The sequence below is a fragment of the Equus przewalskii genome, chromosome 15, assembly GCF_037783145.1.
Source record: "Equus przewalskii isolate Varuska chromosome 15, EquPr2, whole genome shotgun sequence".
Classification (NCBI taxonomy): Eukaryota; Metazoa; Chordata; class Mammalia; order Perissodactyla; family Equidae; genus Equus; species Equus przewalskii.
Window position 1 is genome coordinate 13546179 of NC_091845.1, and position 17371 is coordinate 13563549.

The window sequence follows — 17371 nt, forward strand, 5'->3', positions numbered from 1 at the left end:
TTACAATCTCATCGTTTCTGGTGTGACACCATGTCCCTGGCAGTGGGTGCCATCTGGTAGAGCCTTTCTTTATTTTTCTGCTTTATCAATCCGCATTTTCAAATAGGTCTTTTCTCTTTTAACTGTATCTTTAGCCACCCCCACCACACACACACACACACACACACACACTTTGTGGAACTGGCCTCCTACCTAAATCTAGCTCCTTCTGTTTTAAATTTCACACACCCATTTCCTGGGAAACACTTAATTCTGCAAAACTGGCTATATATATTATTTGGATGAGACATGCCAATTGTAAAGAAGTCGTTCTGATTTCTATTAATCATTTACTTGTCTCAGCAGATATCTCTACACTGATATATGGAGTAATATGGATCTAAGCATATAGACAGCTGTTAAAAAACAACATGTAATACATTTTGGAATACTACATAGCTCTATGATTTAGACTTTGATGGGAAGTATGGGTACTACTAAAAAGATATTAGATTTTAACAAAACTCTTACGGAAAAGGAATGTGACATATGCCATGTATGTGTGTATGTATGTATCTATATTTTGCCTTGTTTAGTTATGCATGGGATACAGTAATATACCTTTTTTCTTCATATCAACTTTTCCCTCCATTAAGTTCTGGTCAGTAATATTTAAAATACAGAAATCCTGTTCATTAAAAGATCTTCATTAAAATAGATATTTCTTCCCTTAGAGAAAGAATTCAAAACTTTTTAGGGCCTAATTTTAAAAAGCAAGATTCCGTAGCTGATTTATTTTAGTGGTTGTTTTTAGGGATGTGAAAACTATCACCACTGCAACTAGCAAGAAGTATAAATGATACATTATTGCAAGTGTTCTAAAAAATCAGAACAAAACTAATTTATTGTAGTTCTGTCTTCATTATACACCACATGTTGGTGAGTTAAACACAACAAAATTATTGTCTTTTCTTTTAAAAGTGTCTACTAAAGATAAAAAGAATAAGGTAACAATTAACATGTAGGTTGTTACATTAAAAAATCTGATATACATATTTCTATTGCCTGTTAGCTTGTTCTAAGCCTCTTTAACTATTACAAAAAAAGAAAAGTCATTGTTCAAAGGCAAACCTTCAATTCAGTTGATACAACATTACAGTACAGTCAACTAACATCATTCAACAAGGTAACAAGTCTAGCCTTAGCTTCTTGAGTTAAAAGTCTGTAGACCAGATTGCTACAAAAGGTTCAATGCTGCTTCACAACTGTCGGTTAGCTTTTTGGAGGACACGGTATTTTCTAGTGATGGCTTCAGAAGTAGGGGTCATGCTACTGGTAAAAGCGCAGGGGAACCCCAACCTGTCATTAATCATTTTATTGAGCATTGTAGTTAGAACAGCATTATTGAGTTTAGCACAACAACTAAAACAAAATAATAATAATAATATAATAATAATAATCATAATAATGATAAGAATAAAAACCAAACACAAACTGGAAGCCTAGAGATGCTGCCAGTCGTGTCAAACCCTTGCGATACGCTATACTAAAAAAATTTGAAATATCCACCCGTCCTCTCCACTCTGCCACAAACTAGCAAAGTCAAAAATACAAAAGTCTTCAACTTGTTACTTTTGCAGAATAAAGCAAAAACGTCTTTGTGCTCCTTACTACCAGAAGCAAAATATCCACTGAGTTACCACATGTAATAGCTTCTGGATGTGTCAACCTGGGTTGGCTTGGTGTCTGCAGAACCATCTTTGTCTTTCTCGCTGTCACCTTCCCAGAGGTTAATGAGTGGTGGGTATAGCTCATTTAGTGGGATCGAAGAGGTCTTTTGCATATACTTTTTTAATGAATGGTGGTAGTTTTTTCTCTTAAATCTTTTGGCAATGTACACAGCAATGGACGCAAGGCTAATGACGGCAAACATGGACCCCATTACTGCAGCAAGGGCTGTACTGGTTTCTTGATCAGAAATGTCCAGTGCGAAGGCAGCATTTTTGGTTGTGACATTAACACATGACTTTTGAGTCTGCTGATGAATATTGGACACTGTGAGACACACTTCGTAATCTGTGGAAGGTTGCAGATGTGTTAGGTTGTACTCATGAACATCTACTGGGACCCTGGCAGTATATGTTATGTGGGGGTTGTCAACCTTCATGGTGGCAGATGACCATTTCAAGTTTGACGTCATGACATTGGAATTAACTTTCCAGGACACTAAAATGGAATGAGATTCTGTCTGTTTGACATATATTTTCAGCACCTGGGTACCATCTAGAAGGGTTCCATTAACCTTAATTGTCACCACGCGAGTGTCTGCCCCTTCGACATTCTGGGCAACACAGGTGTATCTTCCTGAGTCTTCAATTTGCATGTTCGATATTTCCAAGGTACCTTCACTACTTAGCTTGTATTTGTCTGAAAGGGTTTCCACAGTTATCTTATTTCCAAGGGGAGTGACCCAGTAAATTTCAGGTTCTGGCTCAGCCATGGCCCGACAGTCTAGGAAAACTGTTGTGCCAATATCCATGTTTAAATGATTTGGGAATGTGTCGTGAGAGATCATTGGGAGGCACTGTTCACTTGAATCCTGGATTAAAACTTCCTTTACCTGCTGCCCTCTATATTCGGGCGGCATGGCACAGAACATGGATAAGGGCTCCATGAAGCGGATGTTTGTCTTGTTGGAGTTAATCCAGTGGATGACACAATCACATCTCAGGGGGTTGCTGTGGATGCTGATCTCACGCAGATTGGGAAGGGATTCTACCGTCTTTTGGTAAACGGCATTCAAGGCATTGTTGTTCAACATCAAGCTTTCCAGGGCAGGAACACTTCGAAAAGCCAAGCGGTGGATGTAGGATAATTTGGGGTTATTGGTGGCTTCTAGCTTTGTGAGTTCAGGCAAGTTATCCAGGGCATAGCGGTCCACAGAGACGAGTTCCCCCATGTTGTTGATTCCCAGTTCTTTTAACCGAAGCATATTCTTGAAGTCCCCTTCTTGGATTTTGTGGATGGGGTTTTTGTTGAGGTCTAAGAATTTCAAATTTGGAACTTTTTGCAGAGCAAGTTGAGGGACTTTGATCAGTTTGTTATCATAAAAAGACAGACTCTCGAGGCTATCCAAGCCCACCAGGGCATTGCCAGGAATATCGGTGAGATACATTCCTGCCAAAACCAAGCTCCTCAAATTTGAGAGGGGTTTGAAGTTCATATCCAGAATTCCAATCACAGGATTTTCCCCAATCATGAGAATTTCCAGGTTGGGTGTTGAATCAAACCAGCGGCTATCAATAACTTTCAATTTGTTAGAGTTCAGGTGGAGCCTTAAAAGATTTTTTAAGCCTGAAAAAGCATTAGCAGAAATAGTGCTAATCTGGTTATGGTTGATGTAGAGTTCTTGAAGGTTGCTGAGATCTTGCAGACAGTAATCAGTCATTTCCGTAATCTGATTTTCCTCCAAGTGTAGAGTAGTGAGCTGGGTCAGGTTGGCCAGCCCTACCTCCTTAATATTTGTAAAGTTGTTCTGGGAGAAATCTAGCTCAGTCAAGTTGAAAAGCTGCTGCAGCTCATCCACGGTCTTGGCGATGTTATTGCTCTGTAGGAGAAGCACTTGTGTATCGCTGGACAGGTTGCTGGGAATCCTGGTTAAGCGGAGATCATTGCAATCAACGGTGGTGGCTTCTCTGTATGTTGACTGTGGGGTGAACCAGGGCCTAATTTCACACACGCAAAGTTGTGGGCACTCGCTGTTTTGTAGGGAAGACCCAGTTAATGAAGTCATTAGCAAGCCCAGCACCAACTGGCAAGCTGCTACAACAAAGCACATCCTAGCCATGCTGGCTTGCTGAGCAAGCTCGACCCCTGACACTCGTAAATTTTAACAAAAGGTGAACACTAAATAGTGCTATGTATGTAGCCCAGCAAGCAGAAAATGTAAACATTCAAGCGAAGTCTCTGTTGAGATGTGTAGAATTCCAGAGTCCGAAGGGATAGTCTTCTGGAGTTTTCAAAAGGCAATTTGGAGTCTTTCATCTGTGCCTCTCAATTCCAGGCATGCCCACGGCTCTGTGGTATAAGTTACTTCAGCCAAATCAAAGTCTGGAGATGTGCCTGAAAATCAGATTAGGACAGACAGTACGTTTATTCCACATACTTTCGACATTAAAGCCTTTCTTTTGTCTACTAAAAAGGCATAATCACTTACAAATCTAATAACAGAATGTTCAAAATAACTAAAAAAGCTTTTAAATTGCAGGGCACTTTTACTAGATTCCACTTACTGCCCTAAAACTGGTTACCACTTTTACAATTAAATTGGGACTGCTTGTATTATTGGGTAAAATCATCAAACACATACACACACTTAATAGGAATACTCAGAAAAACCCACAGATGCCATTTCTTTAAAAACAAAGGTGAAACCTCACTATTAGTACATACTTAGTATCTAAACTACATTAGAAACTACATTATATTTATGGTTCAAAAAAATCAAATGTCAAAAGCAAAACATGAAAGGCAGCTTTGGTTATTTTTATGGTCATATTTATTTATTTATATTTTAATTAACACCTCATTTGTTTTCAGCAAGTCTGCCTTTTCCAAATCGTACATTCTGTGGACATATTCAGCCAATGCTTTTCTAGCTCAATTATCCTTATGCAAAAAGTTAATTTAACACAACTACAAAAGGAAAATATCACTTTTTCTTATATTCTAATAGCCACATCTGATCTTAACCAAATAAAATAGTAAAAGGACTCTACTCTGTTATACCACTGATCTTCATTAAAAACACAAACATATTGGGGTTGGCTCGGTGCTGTAGTGGTTAAGTTCGCACACTCTGCTTCAGCGGCCCAGGGTTCACTGGTCCAGATTCTGGGCATGGACCTACACATTGCTTATCAAGCCACACTATGGTGGTGTCCCACATACAAAATAGAGGAAGATTGGCACAGATGTTAGCTCAGTGACAATCTTCCTCATCAAAAAAGATGAAACAACCCCCCCACCCCAAACACAAACATATTTATACTCAGATATATATCTCATATGTATAATTTCATCAGTCTCATGGGAATGTCACCGACCACTTAGTAGCTATAGACCATGGAGATATTGGATATGTTATTTAACCTCTTGAAGCCTCAGCTTCTTCAACTATAATATAGGGTCTGTCATAAAAGTACCTCTGTCTCATAAGATTAAAGAGAATTAAAGGAATCTATGTAAGGCTCTTAGTGTAGTGCCTGGAAGATATTAAAGCTTGTAGAAGTTAATTATATTTATTATCACCTTATTATATCTCATATCGATTTCAGTTTTAGCTAAATAGTGCTTGTTGGAGGACAAGTCAAAGAAGCAAAGCTGGGACATTTGATTTTATTTAGCCATCATCTACTGGTTTTAATAAGGTCTTCTAAGGTCAAATATGTATTGCTCACCTGCTTGTAAAGATAGTATTAGTAGTTAATGGTTCTAGTTTTCCAGATTCCACTCAGGTGTAAAAGCCATCATGGATCCAGAATCTGTCTTGCTTTCCCAAGACTAGTCCAGTCACTTGCTAAGGTATTAAAAATAGAGTGGTCTTTTTCGTTACACTTGTCTTTCTGTAATGAACTTCAGCTTTGAGTATTAAAGGAATTTAAGAGACTAGTGTTTTCTTTATCCTCAGAAGATTACTGTCGATTCAATAAAATAGAGCACGTAATGTGCCTGAAGCTTAGCACTCAACACATAGCAAGCTCTCAATTCCTATGAGCTGCTATTATCTTTTTACTTTGAAAAATAGTTATCCTAGTGATTGATGAAGAAGTATAACAATACAAATAGCCAGTCTTAAAAGTTCTATATTTGTCATATTTTGGTAGAAGGAAAGAAAAGTTCTAGATTTTTTTTGTGGTTGTTGGTTTACAAAATATGCAAGCCTAGATACTGGTTTAACAAGATGGAATTTAAAAAAATCATCCAATCCAGACCTGGCAAGTTGGAGGGAGGAGAAGGAAGTGAATGTATTGCATAATGCTGGGTAACTGCTATACTCTACGGGGAGGAACCACATTGGGATCCTCCCTAATCTGGTTACTTTGCCATGTATCATGTATGTGCAAAACTTTTCAATATTATAAAACTACCTGATTCTGACTTTTATCAGGAAATTCCATAAAAGGAAAACACGCCTCAGAGAATAACATTTTTCACAAATTATTACCTCCACAAATTTATTCCATGCTTTTTGTTTCCACGTAGAGTAATCCTAAAGCAGGTGCAAAGACCACAATAAATGTTCAGTTAAGGAAATTCCTGCCACAAAGGAATTTGAATTATTCCTTATTCATAATTCAAAACAGAAAACCAAAAGAATAAATCTACTTTTCATAATGCTGGGATGGAATTTCAACTAATTTTTATGTTTTGACTGAATTTAAAGAAACATAGCAAGAAGTAAAATATGCATTAAAGTTGTGTCAGCCTCCTAGAACAATCTGTTACCATTGAAAAATATCTTTTATGGGCCTACACTTTGAATAGTTTCATGAGTCATGCCTCCATTTTAGTTTAAATTATCTGATTTGAGATAACTGTATTTCAATAATCAAATTTCTCTTTGATACAAATACCTCTGTAAACAAACAAACAAACAAACAAACAAACCACACAAGCTCAGAATGTCAGATATCATATCAAACACAGAGGAAAGATATTTTCCTCTTCCAAACCTGCATTTGGCTCCTTTGGGAGCAGAGAATGAAATTTCCTTAACACGAAAGGAGGTGCTTAAAATGTTTCTATTTGTATACAATTCTAAATTCTCTTTAGTTTATTTCCCCTGCCTAATTTTTGAACACGACATTATATATAGAACAAAGCTTCATAGAGTTCTTAAGCCATTTTATACATTTAAAACATAAGTAATGTCTCAGGAGCTCTTAACTAACAGTGTTTAAAAGTAAATCCATTTTCACAAGAGAAGAAAACTACGGACCAATAGCCCTGATGAATATTGACGCAAAAATCCTCAACGAAATACTAGCAAACTGAACTCAACAGTGCATTAAAAGGATTATACACCATGACTAAGTTGGGTTTATACTAAGAATGCAAGCATGGTTCAATATATGAAAATCCATCAGTGTAATACATCATACTAACAGAATGAATGACAAAACCCACATGATCATCTCAGTTGGTGCAGAAAATGCATTTGACAAAATTCAACACCCCTTCATGATAAAACTAGGAATAAACGGAAATTAGGAATAAAGGAAACTGCCTCAACATAATAAAAGCCATATATGAAAAGCCTACTGCTAAAATCATATTCAATGGTGAAAGAGTATAAGCTTTTCCTTTACGATCAGGAACAGGGCAAGCATGATCACTCTTGCCACTTCTATTCAACTTAGTACTGGAAGTCCCAGCCAGAGCAATTAGACAAGAAAAAGAAATAAAAAGCATCCAATTGGAAAGGAAGAAGTAATACTGTCCATTTGCAGATGATATAATCTCATATGTAGGAAACACTAAAGATGCCATATAAAACCCCAAACTGTTAAAACTAATAAAAGATTTCAGCAAAGTTGTAAGACACAAAATAAACACATAAAAATCAGTTGTTTCTATACACTAAAAGTGACCAATCCTAAAACAAAATTTAGAAAATAATCTGACTTACAATAGCATCAAAAAGAATAAAATACTTAGGAATTAACTTAACAAGGAGGTGAAAAACACGTACATTGAAAATGACAAAACATTGCTAAAAGAAATAAAAGATACAAATAAATGGAAAGACATCCTATGTTTGTGGATCGGAAGACTTAACATTGTTAAAATGTCCATACTACCCAAAGTGATCTACAGATTCAATGCAATTACTATTAAAATCTCATGGCAATTTTTGCAGAAATAGAGAAAAAAAATCTTAAAATTCATATGGACTCTCAAGGGACCCAAAATAGCCAAAACGAAACAATCTTGGAAAAGAACTAAGTTGGAGGACTCACACTTCATGACTTCAAAACATACAACAACGCAGCAATAATCAAGATGGTGTGGTACTGGCATTAAGACAGACATATAGACCAATGGAAGAGAGACCCCAGAAGTAAACTCTTCTGTATATGATCAAATGATCTTTGACAAAAGTGCCAAGACTACACAATGAGGAAAGCATAGTCTCTTCAACAAATGGTGTTGGATATCCACAGATGAAAGAATGAAGTTTGACCCTTACCCTACACCATATGCAAAAATTAACTCAAAATGGTTAAAGACCTAAATGCAAGACTTAAAACTAGAAAATTCTTATAAGAAAATATAGGGGAAAAGCTTCAGAATATTGGATTTGGCATGATTTCTTGGATATGACACCAAAAGCACAGACAACAAAAGCAAAAATAGACCAATGGGACTAAACCAAACTTAAAAACTGCTGCATCTCAAAGGAAACAATCAACAGAGTGAAAAGACAATCTACAAAATGGGAGAAAATATTTGCAAATCAAAATCTGCTAAGGGGTTAATGTCCAGATTATATAAGGAACGCCTACAACTCTACAGCAACAACTACAACTCAACAAAAAAACAAATAACCTAATTTAAAAATAGGCAAAGGATTGGAATAGACAATTCTCCACAGAAGAGATACAAATGACCAATAAGTATATGAAAAGATGCTCAACATCCCTAACCCCAAGAGACATACAAATCAAAACCATGAAATATCACCTCACACACTTAAGGATGGCCACCATCAAAAAAAACAGGAAATAAGTGTTGGTGAGGATGTGGAGAAACTCGAACTCTTGTGCACTATTGGTGGGAATGTAAAAGGGTGAATCCCTTATGGAAAACAGTATGGAGGTTCCTCAAAAAGTTAAAAATAGAATTAACATAAGATCCAGCAATCCCACTTCTGGGTATATATCCAAAAGAATTCAGAGCAGGATCTTGAAGAGACATTTGCACACCAATGCTTACTGCGGCATGATTCACAATAGTCAAGAAATAGAAGCAACCCATATGTCCATTGATAGGTAAACAGAGAAAGAAAATATGGCATATACATAAGATGGAATGTTATGTAGCCTTAAAAAAGGAAATCATATCACAACTACAATATAGATGAACTTTAAGGACATTATACTAGATGAAATAACCCAGTCACAAAGGGACAAATATTGTATGATTCTACTCATATGAAGTATCTAAAATAGTCAAAATCATAGAAACGGAAAGTAGAACGGTGGTTGCCAAGGGTTGTGGGAAGGGGAGAGGAAGTATTAGTGTTTAATGGGTATAGTGTCAATTTCACAAGATGAAAAAGTTTGAGAGATCTGTTGCCCAACAATGTCAATATATTTATCACACTGAACTGCAAAATTAAAAAATGGAAGGTGGAAAATTTACTGTTTTTATATGATAATAAAAAAGTAAATCCATTATAATTCAGGCCAACTTTTATCACACACATACAAATTAATTATCTTAAATTCTGCAACAAATAAAAAATGACTGGCATAGATTTTTAAAAAGCGAAATTGCTCCGTTCTAGTGCTGACTGAACTAAGTAGGTCAAGTGTGAGAAGAAAATCTCCTGCTAATTACCAGAATGATGTTCCACAAACAAGCCTGGCAATTTAAAGAAACAATCTCTTAAATAACAAACCATGACTTCAAAGGCCCCACATTGGCAAGGGACGCATTTCAAAGGGCTCCACAAACAATTATATAATTACATTTGGTGCTTCTTTTTCCAATAAGAAGTGGAAAGCGTTTGGGACACTCTGATCTGAATATAAAATTCCAAAGGAAATGGAATGCATGGTCATCACCATCAGTGAATTGGCATTGACCCCCATTTTCCCATGGAATTATGTCAGATGGGATGTTAGTTTAAGAAAATCACAATATTCGGTAGGACTTCGGGCTAGGATCCCTATGCGCTAAGTTCTTAAGGAGTTGGGCGAAAGAAATAAGGAACCACCAAAATATGATGGTTATGTGAATTCTATTTATGCTAAAAACCAGATAGCTCTCAGCTCATAGAAAGAATTCTGTCCTGAGAGATCAAGTGATCCATATTCAGATTCTGACTTTTTCACTTATTAGATTTGTTGCCTTATACAAACTATGTAAATTATGTCTCCGTTTCCATAGCTAAAATTAAGGCTAAGTATGCATACTTCATATATGAAAATTGTGATAAATAAGTGAAATAATCTATATGAAGGTATTCAGCCCAGAACCTGGGAAAGAGTCCAGCACAGAGTGAGCCCTCAAATAACTTATTTGAATCTCTGGAACCTCATCAAGTTTGCCATTAAATTTCATGCTCCCTCTGCAGGCTATTGGGAGGGAGTGAATAAGCAACTCTCTTTAAGATCCTTGGGCATGACAGGTGTTTAGAAAAAGTCAGTATTATTATTGTTTACCATTTCCATTATATTTTCAACCAGTATTATTGGAATTAAGTGTTAGAAGTCCAGAGACCAAATATTACACTGGGGCTAAATTAAAATCCTACGCAGGCAAGCAAATTATGAAATACAGACCTCCAACCTGGAGATTAACATCATCTCAGACATGTAGTCACAGCCGTGAAGAATTAAAATTGATTACCAAAATATGAAGAAAAATGCCTTCTTAGGACATGCGCTTTTATGTGTACTTTCTTTGGTGACCAAATTCACACCATGTACATGTTTAGAAAAATCATTCTTTTAGCTCTGTTGGTCCCCCACATAGATCCAGGGCTAATACAGCATTCAAATTTTCTTATCTTCCTTTGTGAACGGCTTGAATAATGGGGAGATGAGATTTTCATTCAAGTAAGCTTGTCTTTTGGTTAAAAAAAATACATTGTCTCAATAAAAATTCTCCCTCTAGCCACTCTCATGGGAGGGAGTGGGGTGGGGTTGGGGGCAACAACATGTAGCCACTCTAAGGATCGACCTCCCAGAGGGAATCCCCTTGTGCCTTGAGGCCACCCTGACTTCTGCTGCAGGTACAAGTGGCTGATTGTGACTCACAAAGGCTACAAGCTTTCTGAAACAAGAGTTTAGCATAGAGCTAAGACTGTGGCTTCAGGAGAAACAGACCTGGTTTCAAATTCAGTTCTGTGACCTTGGACGAATTATCAAAGCTTTTTTTCTGAGTCTGTTTCCTTCTTTTAGAAAATGCAGAGGACAAATCCTATTTTAGAAGGGTGGTGAGAAAATTCGACAGAGATGTTAAATGTAAAGCTTTTGGCAGAGGGCCTGGCACATAGCAAGTGCCCAGTAGATGTTTGCCATTATTATTTACAGGTTGGATGTCTCATATTGGATCTGAGTCTTTTTATGGGTGTTGAGGATGAAAGGAAAGAGTGGGCAGTTGAAATCAGCAGAGGGTGCCTTTTGCGGTATTAACAACTACAAGTTCTAAAAAGGGGCTGGCCAGAGGCCTTCTAACAATGTGTAGACGGCTAGTGCAGGTAGAGCCAGAGAGAGAGATTACAGCAAAGTCTTTATGGAGGGTATATTTTATTTCTCTGGGGAAGGAAAAAAGGTCTTGCAAATGCATTCTGAAGGCTGAATCTGCATTGACTATTTTTAAAGGCATTAGTTTCTTGGACTTTTGTCTGGCCCCTGACCCTTTCTGACTCTTAGATTTCTTTCTCCAACCATTTTCCAAAATTATGTTCCTTGTTCACACATTATCCAAAGCGAAACACCCTGTAGTGTGTGTTAGTGATCGCAGATGGAGGGTGCGTATGGGAGGAAGAGCTATAACAGTCTCCGTAACGCATTAAGGAAACAATAAAGTGTATCCCCTTGCAAGGACATAATGGAGCTTGCTGAGGCTCTTTTGCATAAGCAACTGCTCCTGAGAGCCCATGTTATTCATCAACCAGCAGTTCAGCAGCCCGCCTGAGTGGGTCGAGCAACAGAACGAGGACGCCAGGAAAGGGAGTCTTAATTTTGGCTTCATCACAAACTTCCAAGGTGACCTTGAGCAAGTCTAGTAAATTCGAGTCCTATTTTATTTATCTTAGAGTAAGTAGGTTGAGGGAAAACGTAGTCACAGCTTCCCAGGCCCAAAGGAACCTCAGGGAGTCATCTTATCAACCCATTCTCCTGGTGTCATGAAAAACCATACTTGTAGCCATTTTCAGAGGTAATCCTTCTTCCTTCTTCTTCTTATCTCCCTTTTCTGTCTCTCTCCCTTCTTTCCTTTTTTTCCCCTTTTTTGTTATTTAATTTTCATGAAAGCAAGGAATTTAATTTTGCCAAGGACCTCAAACTCCAATGCCTCCAGGGGCTAGGTAGGTGAAGGCAGCTGAGTCTAACCTAGTCATGTAAACAGCTGGAGTGTTGCATGCCCTCCAAAAGGCATCCGAAAATGTTTTTAACTGTGCAGGCCAAACCAAACCCTTCTGCTTTCTAAGGCCATTTATGGCCAGTGTGCAACCTCTAAATAAGTATAATAATATCACCTATAATGCTGAGCTAATGGGAGTATTTGATAACTAGATGATTAGGTATAAATTTTGAAATATTATTGGCAAATACTCCAGATGTGAAAACCTATAATTACAAACTCAGTGTAGGACACTGTGAATCTTTGCTCTGAAGAAAACTTCTTTAGTGCTTTTTAAGAAAGCATTACATTTACAAAAATTCATTTTACACTCCTTTCTGTCGGAAGACCTACTTTTAAAGGCAGGCAGAACCTTGGAGATCTGCTAGGTGATCCAAGATGACCCAGTTAATTGGCAGAGGAACAAAATAAAACCCAAATGCCTTGATCCCTAATTCAACATTTCCTAATCTGACCACTTGAAATTTCTGTGTTGGTTTGCCTGGCTCCCGGAGAAAAATTTGATTGTCTTCTCCCTAATTTTCTTTTCTTCTTCTCCTTTTTCATCTTGTATTTGTTATTATTAGTTAATAAAGTCTCAAAAATTCTCGGGTATGCTTGGGCGGAATAAGTGCACTAGTGTGCACAGAAGAGGGTGGACACAAGTGATCTTTTGATTCGCCCTCAGTTTCCTTCCTCTTTGGGGCCCGGGCAAATCCATCTCACCGCAGGAGCAGTCTCGGCTACCATCTCCAGGAAAAGCCCAAAGACACAGCTGGTCTCCAAGCTGAGCATAAAAGCTGGGGTCACAATTCATTCACCTCCTAAGAGGAGCTGGGCATGGACAGCATATTAGCCCTTGCAGGAGGGTTGGCCAGGCATGGTAAACAGGGCAGGGCTGGACTGGATGGACTGAAGAATTACAAAGGACAACTGAAAAAGAAAGAAAGAAAGACAGACAGACAGAAAATTGAAAAGCCAAAAGTCCAAACAGAGCCAGCTGGCATGAATCCAAATCCAAGTAGGTGGGGTGGCGGAGTCGGGAAAGGTGTTTCTGGAAAAAGCCCTGGGGAATAACATCTACTTTAGACTCTGATTTGGCTTCAACTGATCAAAGGCAAGCAAGCTTGCCTCCTTGTGAGATATGAGAAATACACACTGTGTTGGATAAGGCCTTAGAGATCACCTGGCACATCGAACAAAACCTCTCATTTTATAGAGGATGACACCTTAGTGAGGTGAGGCCACACATTGGAGGCCAAGCTTGACTCCATTCCCACTCTCCAAACGCACAATCCTTTATTCTACAGAACCCGGCACTGCTTCCCTTAGTCTACGGTTAGTCTAGGTGTAGTTAAAATTTGTACTTTTGATCACTTAGGCAGGGTCTAAAGCTCTTTGAAGGATGTTGGCCTCCAGTAGTCCATTAATCAGGTACCATTTATTGGAAGTAGAGGGAAACATCATCCTAATAATTTAGGGAGAGTGCAGTGGCTTGTTTTCTTTAATAACCTCCATCTTGACCTTTGCTTAGGCAGATCAGGGATAGAGTGGAGAGCTCCATCAATCATGCTGATGGCCAACTTATTCCAAAAAATTAAGTCAGGTCAGCTAAACAATGTTCACTGATTTTTTTTTTTTTAAACATGGCAGTGAATTGATCATCATGGCTGATCTATTCTACATAAGCACGGCCAAATTGCAAGTTTAATTTGTAAAATGCACAAATTAAATTTCTCCTAATGTGATGAAGTATTTTGCAAACTCTATAAGGGCACAGAAATTCAAATATAATAAGTGTAAAATGGATTTGAATAATGAGTAGGAGTTGGAAGTGGACATTCAAGATAGGCGAGGTCTCATGAATAATATAATAATATTATGAATATAGCAAACTTTACTAATAGGCTTACTTTAATAAAAGACTTATTGTGTATCAACCACTGTAGTGAGTGACTTACATGTATATGGTATAAAGTATGATCATTTCTACTTTTCTTGAAGAAGTTATCACTTGTCCAAGATCTGAAGTGAGACAATGGTCAAGGCCATAGGGCCATGCCCTAATGCTATCTAGCTCTGAATCCTACTGGTTTGCAGGTAGTTTGAGAAGCGGTGTGGTACACACACTGGAGCACTGGACCAAGAGTTAGGGGGTTCGAGTCCTAAGTTCTGGGTTTGCCTCCAACTCACATCATGCTGGCCATCTTCCCTGCCTGTGAGTGATGACGTTGGGCTAAATCTAGAAGATATCTTATGACTCCACCGCTCCAGGATTTTAGGTATTTGGTGCCTCTTCTCTGGGATTGTACTCTTAAAGGCATTCATGTAAGCAGTACTTCTTATGATTGGGGCAAAATGCTTGATTCTGGCTTTTTAAGAGAAACTGTGTTCAGTATTTTTTTTTAAAAAAAAGAAAAGTACAGTCTTAAGAGGCAGAGAGAGCTAAGCCCATATCCTGGCACTACCTATGGCACCTTGGACAAATTAGTCCACCTCTCTGGGCCATGGTTTCCTCATCTGTTAGAAGATGATAGCTATGTATCTACATCATGTGGGTTCCTCAAGATTGTCTCTCAGGTCATGAAGGAACCTGCCTTAAGCAATTCCTGGTACATAGTAGAATCTCAACCATCATAAATTTTCTTTGAAGTTCTCAACGCAGAAAATTAAAAGTTGGGTGCTGAAAACCTAAGTTAATATTTACTCTCCCAATAAGGAAATTAATGCACTTCCTGAAAATTATCTGGAATAGATTTCTTTTCTTTCTTTCCTTTTTTTAAAATTCAACCCTTATTTGGTGATTTATTTTTTCCTCCCAACATCCCCGGGAGGTAAGCAGTATGATCATCTCTTTCACACTGAGGAAACCAATGCCTAGAGATAGCAAGTAATTTGCCCCAAACATACAGCTAGAAAGTGATAGAGCAGGATTCAAACTGAGACAGCCTGGCTCCAAAGCCAATGCCCTAAACACCACCTCCCACACGCTACATGATCATCCCAAAGAACCCCGACTTGGACTCTGATGAATGGGACTGTCAATGAAGTATCAGAAGTATAGATGGGGAGGGAGCTAGCTGGGAGCATTTACAGCTCTTGAAGGCAATCGAGATTCTTCCCAAACGACTGGAGCTCCACAAATCACAGTGAAGATCTAGGGATGGTTTCTCTCTTTGCCAAATAGCTTGGGTACCACTGAGCCATCCTCTATTCCTTGGGTAAAGCCAGATTTCTAGAATGCTAGAAAGGTTTTAAAGCAAAGGCACACGAATATTTCTGCAGTTTGGTTTGCATTCAATCTTATGGGAGAATCTGGTAGGTCCCAAGATTTTCATTTTATTTTGTTTTAATATGATATATAGGTATATAAGCAGGTATCGTTTTCCCTCAGACCAAACAATGGGCTCAGGACTCAGAAAAGGCTCAACCTGCAAACTCCCCAAGTATCACATGACTGCCTTCAAAGTTCAATGCCCTCTCTTTCTCAGCTCATTTCTACAATGTACTTTCAAAGCTATGTCATTTTTGGAAGTAAGAAAAAAGTCACACATTTATTTTAACGAGACAATGCTAATTAAATCTTTGCATGCTAGTTACTTGGGATTTCAATTTTGTAATTTAATGGTAAGCCTCTTGAAAGGATTCTCCTTTGCAAGCCCTATGTTAAGAAGTGCATACCTCTCTACCCTGAGAGGTAGAATGACACCCACAGTATTTCCATTCCTAATTGTTTTGGAAACAAGTGTTCCAAAGGAGCTAAATCCTAAGGAGTTAAATCCCAAGCAAAGAAACAAAAAATAAAACAAGAGATGGGCATTTACCAACACATTTATATATCAATCTTAGTTACTCTAGATGCAAAGACATAAACAATAAGGAAAGAGAATTAAATTGTTAGCCCAAGAAAGACAGGAAACTTTCTTGCAAATAGTGAAGTATGTTCTAGACTTATAGACATTTTTCATGTTTTACATCTAATGTTCGCTGCAGGGTCGTTTTGACTGAGTAGTAGTCATAAGAATAATAGTAGTTCGTACTTACTAATAGCAGTTCGCTCTTACTATGCCACACGCACTGCACTAAGCACTTTACGTAAATTATTTCATTTCATGCTCACGACCCTATGAGGTGGGAACCATTATTTTTCCTATTTTTATGGATGACAAAATGGAGCCTCAAGAAAATGAAACATCCTGCCCAAGGTCTTTAAAGCCAGGAGAACGAGGAGGTTCTATGTGAATTCAGGCATCTGAGGCTGGAGCCCAAACCATACTACTCTGCTATCCCAACCTGTCTGGGCAGGGCGAGTCCTTGCCAATGTTGTAATCTGCCAGGACTAGACTGAGTCTCCTGGGGCAGGGACCCCGTTTCTGTCTTGTTCACAATGAGTCATCCAAGGCCAGGCACTGGCCTGGCATCTACATAGTGGGCACTCAATAAACAAATAAAATAACTGATTGAATCAATTAAAATGTGCTTTTCAGGTGCCTGAATATGACAACAATATTAAGCTTGCAAATATTCACAGTTCTGCTGGGTCTCTTCTACACTTGGACTGATACAAACCCTGTGCTTTTAAAAGCTGTATCTTTTTTTTTTTTTAAAACCTTGCAAATTAGCACATGTCTGCTCCCCATCCATCCTAATGCTTGTAATTTAGGAAAAACTTGCTCTCTGACTTATCTCTTTCTCCAGATCCTGATGAAATCTGGTTTCAGTCTAAATGCAAAAGAGGTCCAATAAACTGGTGCCTAACTTAACCAGATTAATTTAATTAAACAAATACTCATTGAGTATTTACTGTGTCACAGGGTCAGAAAGACCAGACCAAGCCCTTAAAGAGCTTATAATCCTTTGGGGAGGGAATAAGACAAATACACGAGTAACTCTGTAAAAGATATATGTTAAAAGAGAGGAATGAGTGGGGAGATATGTGCATCCCTGGGAAGGAGAGATGAGAGCTGCCACCTGTGATCGCTCCATCAGCACTGTCCAGTGCCATTCTCTGTGATGACAGAAATGTTCTGTGCTG

At 38.2% G+C, this 17371-nt stretch overlaps 1 protein-coding gene across 10 annotated transcripts in view; it reads right to left on the reverse strand.

Annotated features, from left to right (window-relative positions):
- Positions 1-855: 855 nt before the first annotated feature.
- The window catches only part of LRRN1 (leucine rich repeat neuronal 1), a 38571-nt gene continuing 22055 nt past the window's right edge, over positions 856-17371 (reverse strand). For 6 of the 10 annotated variants that reach the window (XM_070576720.1, XM_008519042.2, XM_008519012.2 and 3 more), the window contains one exon: positions 856-4101. In XM_070576720.1, the coding sequence (XP_070432821.1) occupies positions 1676-3826 (2151 nt within the window). In that variant the 5' untranslated portion in view covers positions 3827-4101 and the 3' untranslated portion in view covers positions 856-1675. Of the gene's footprint in view, positions 4102-6205; positions 6251-13153; positions 13270-17371 lie in introns of those variants that run through there. The other 4 variants (XR_011527390.1, XR_011527391.1, XM_008519037.2 and 1 more) reach the window with 3 other exon arrangements.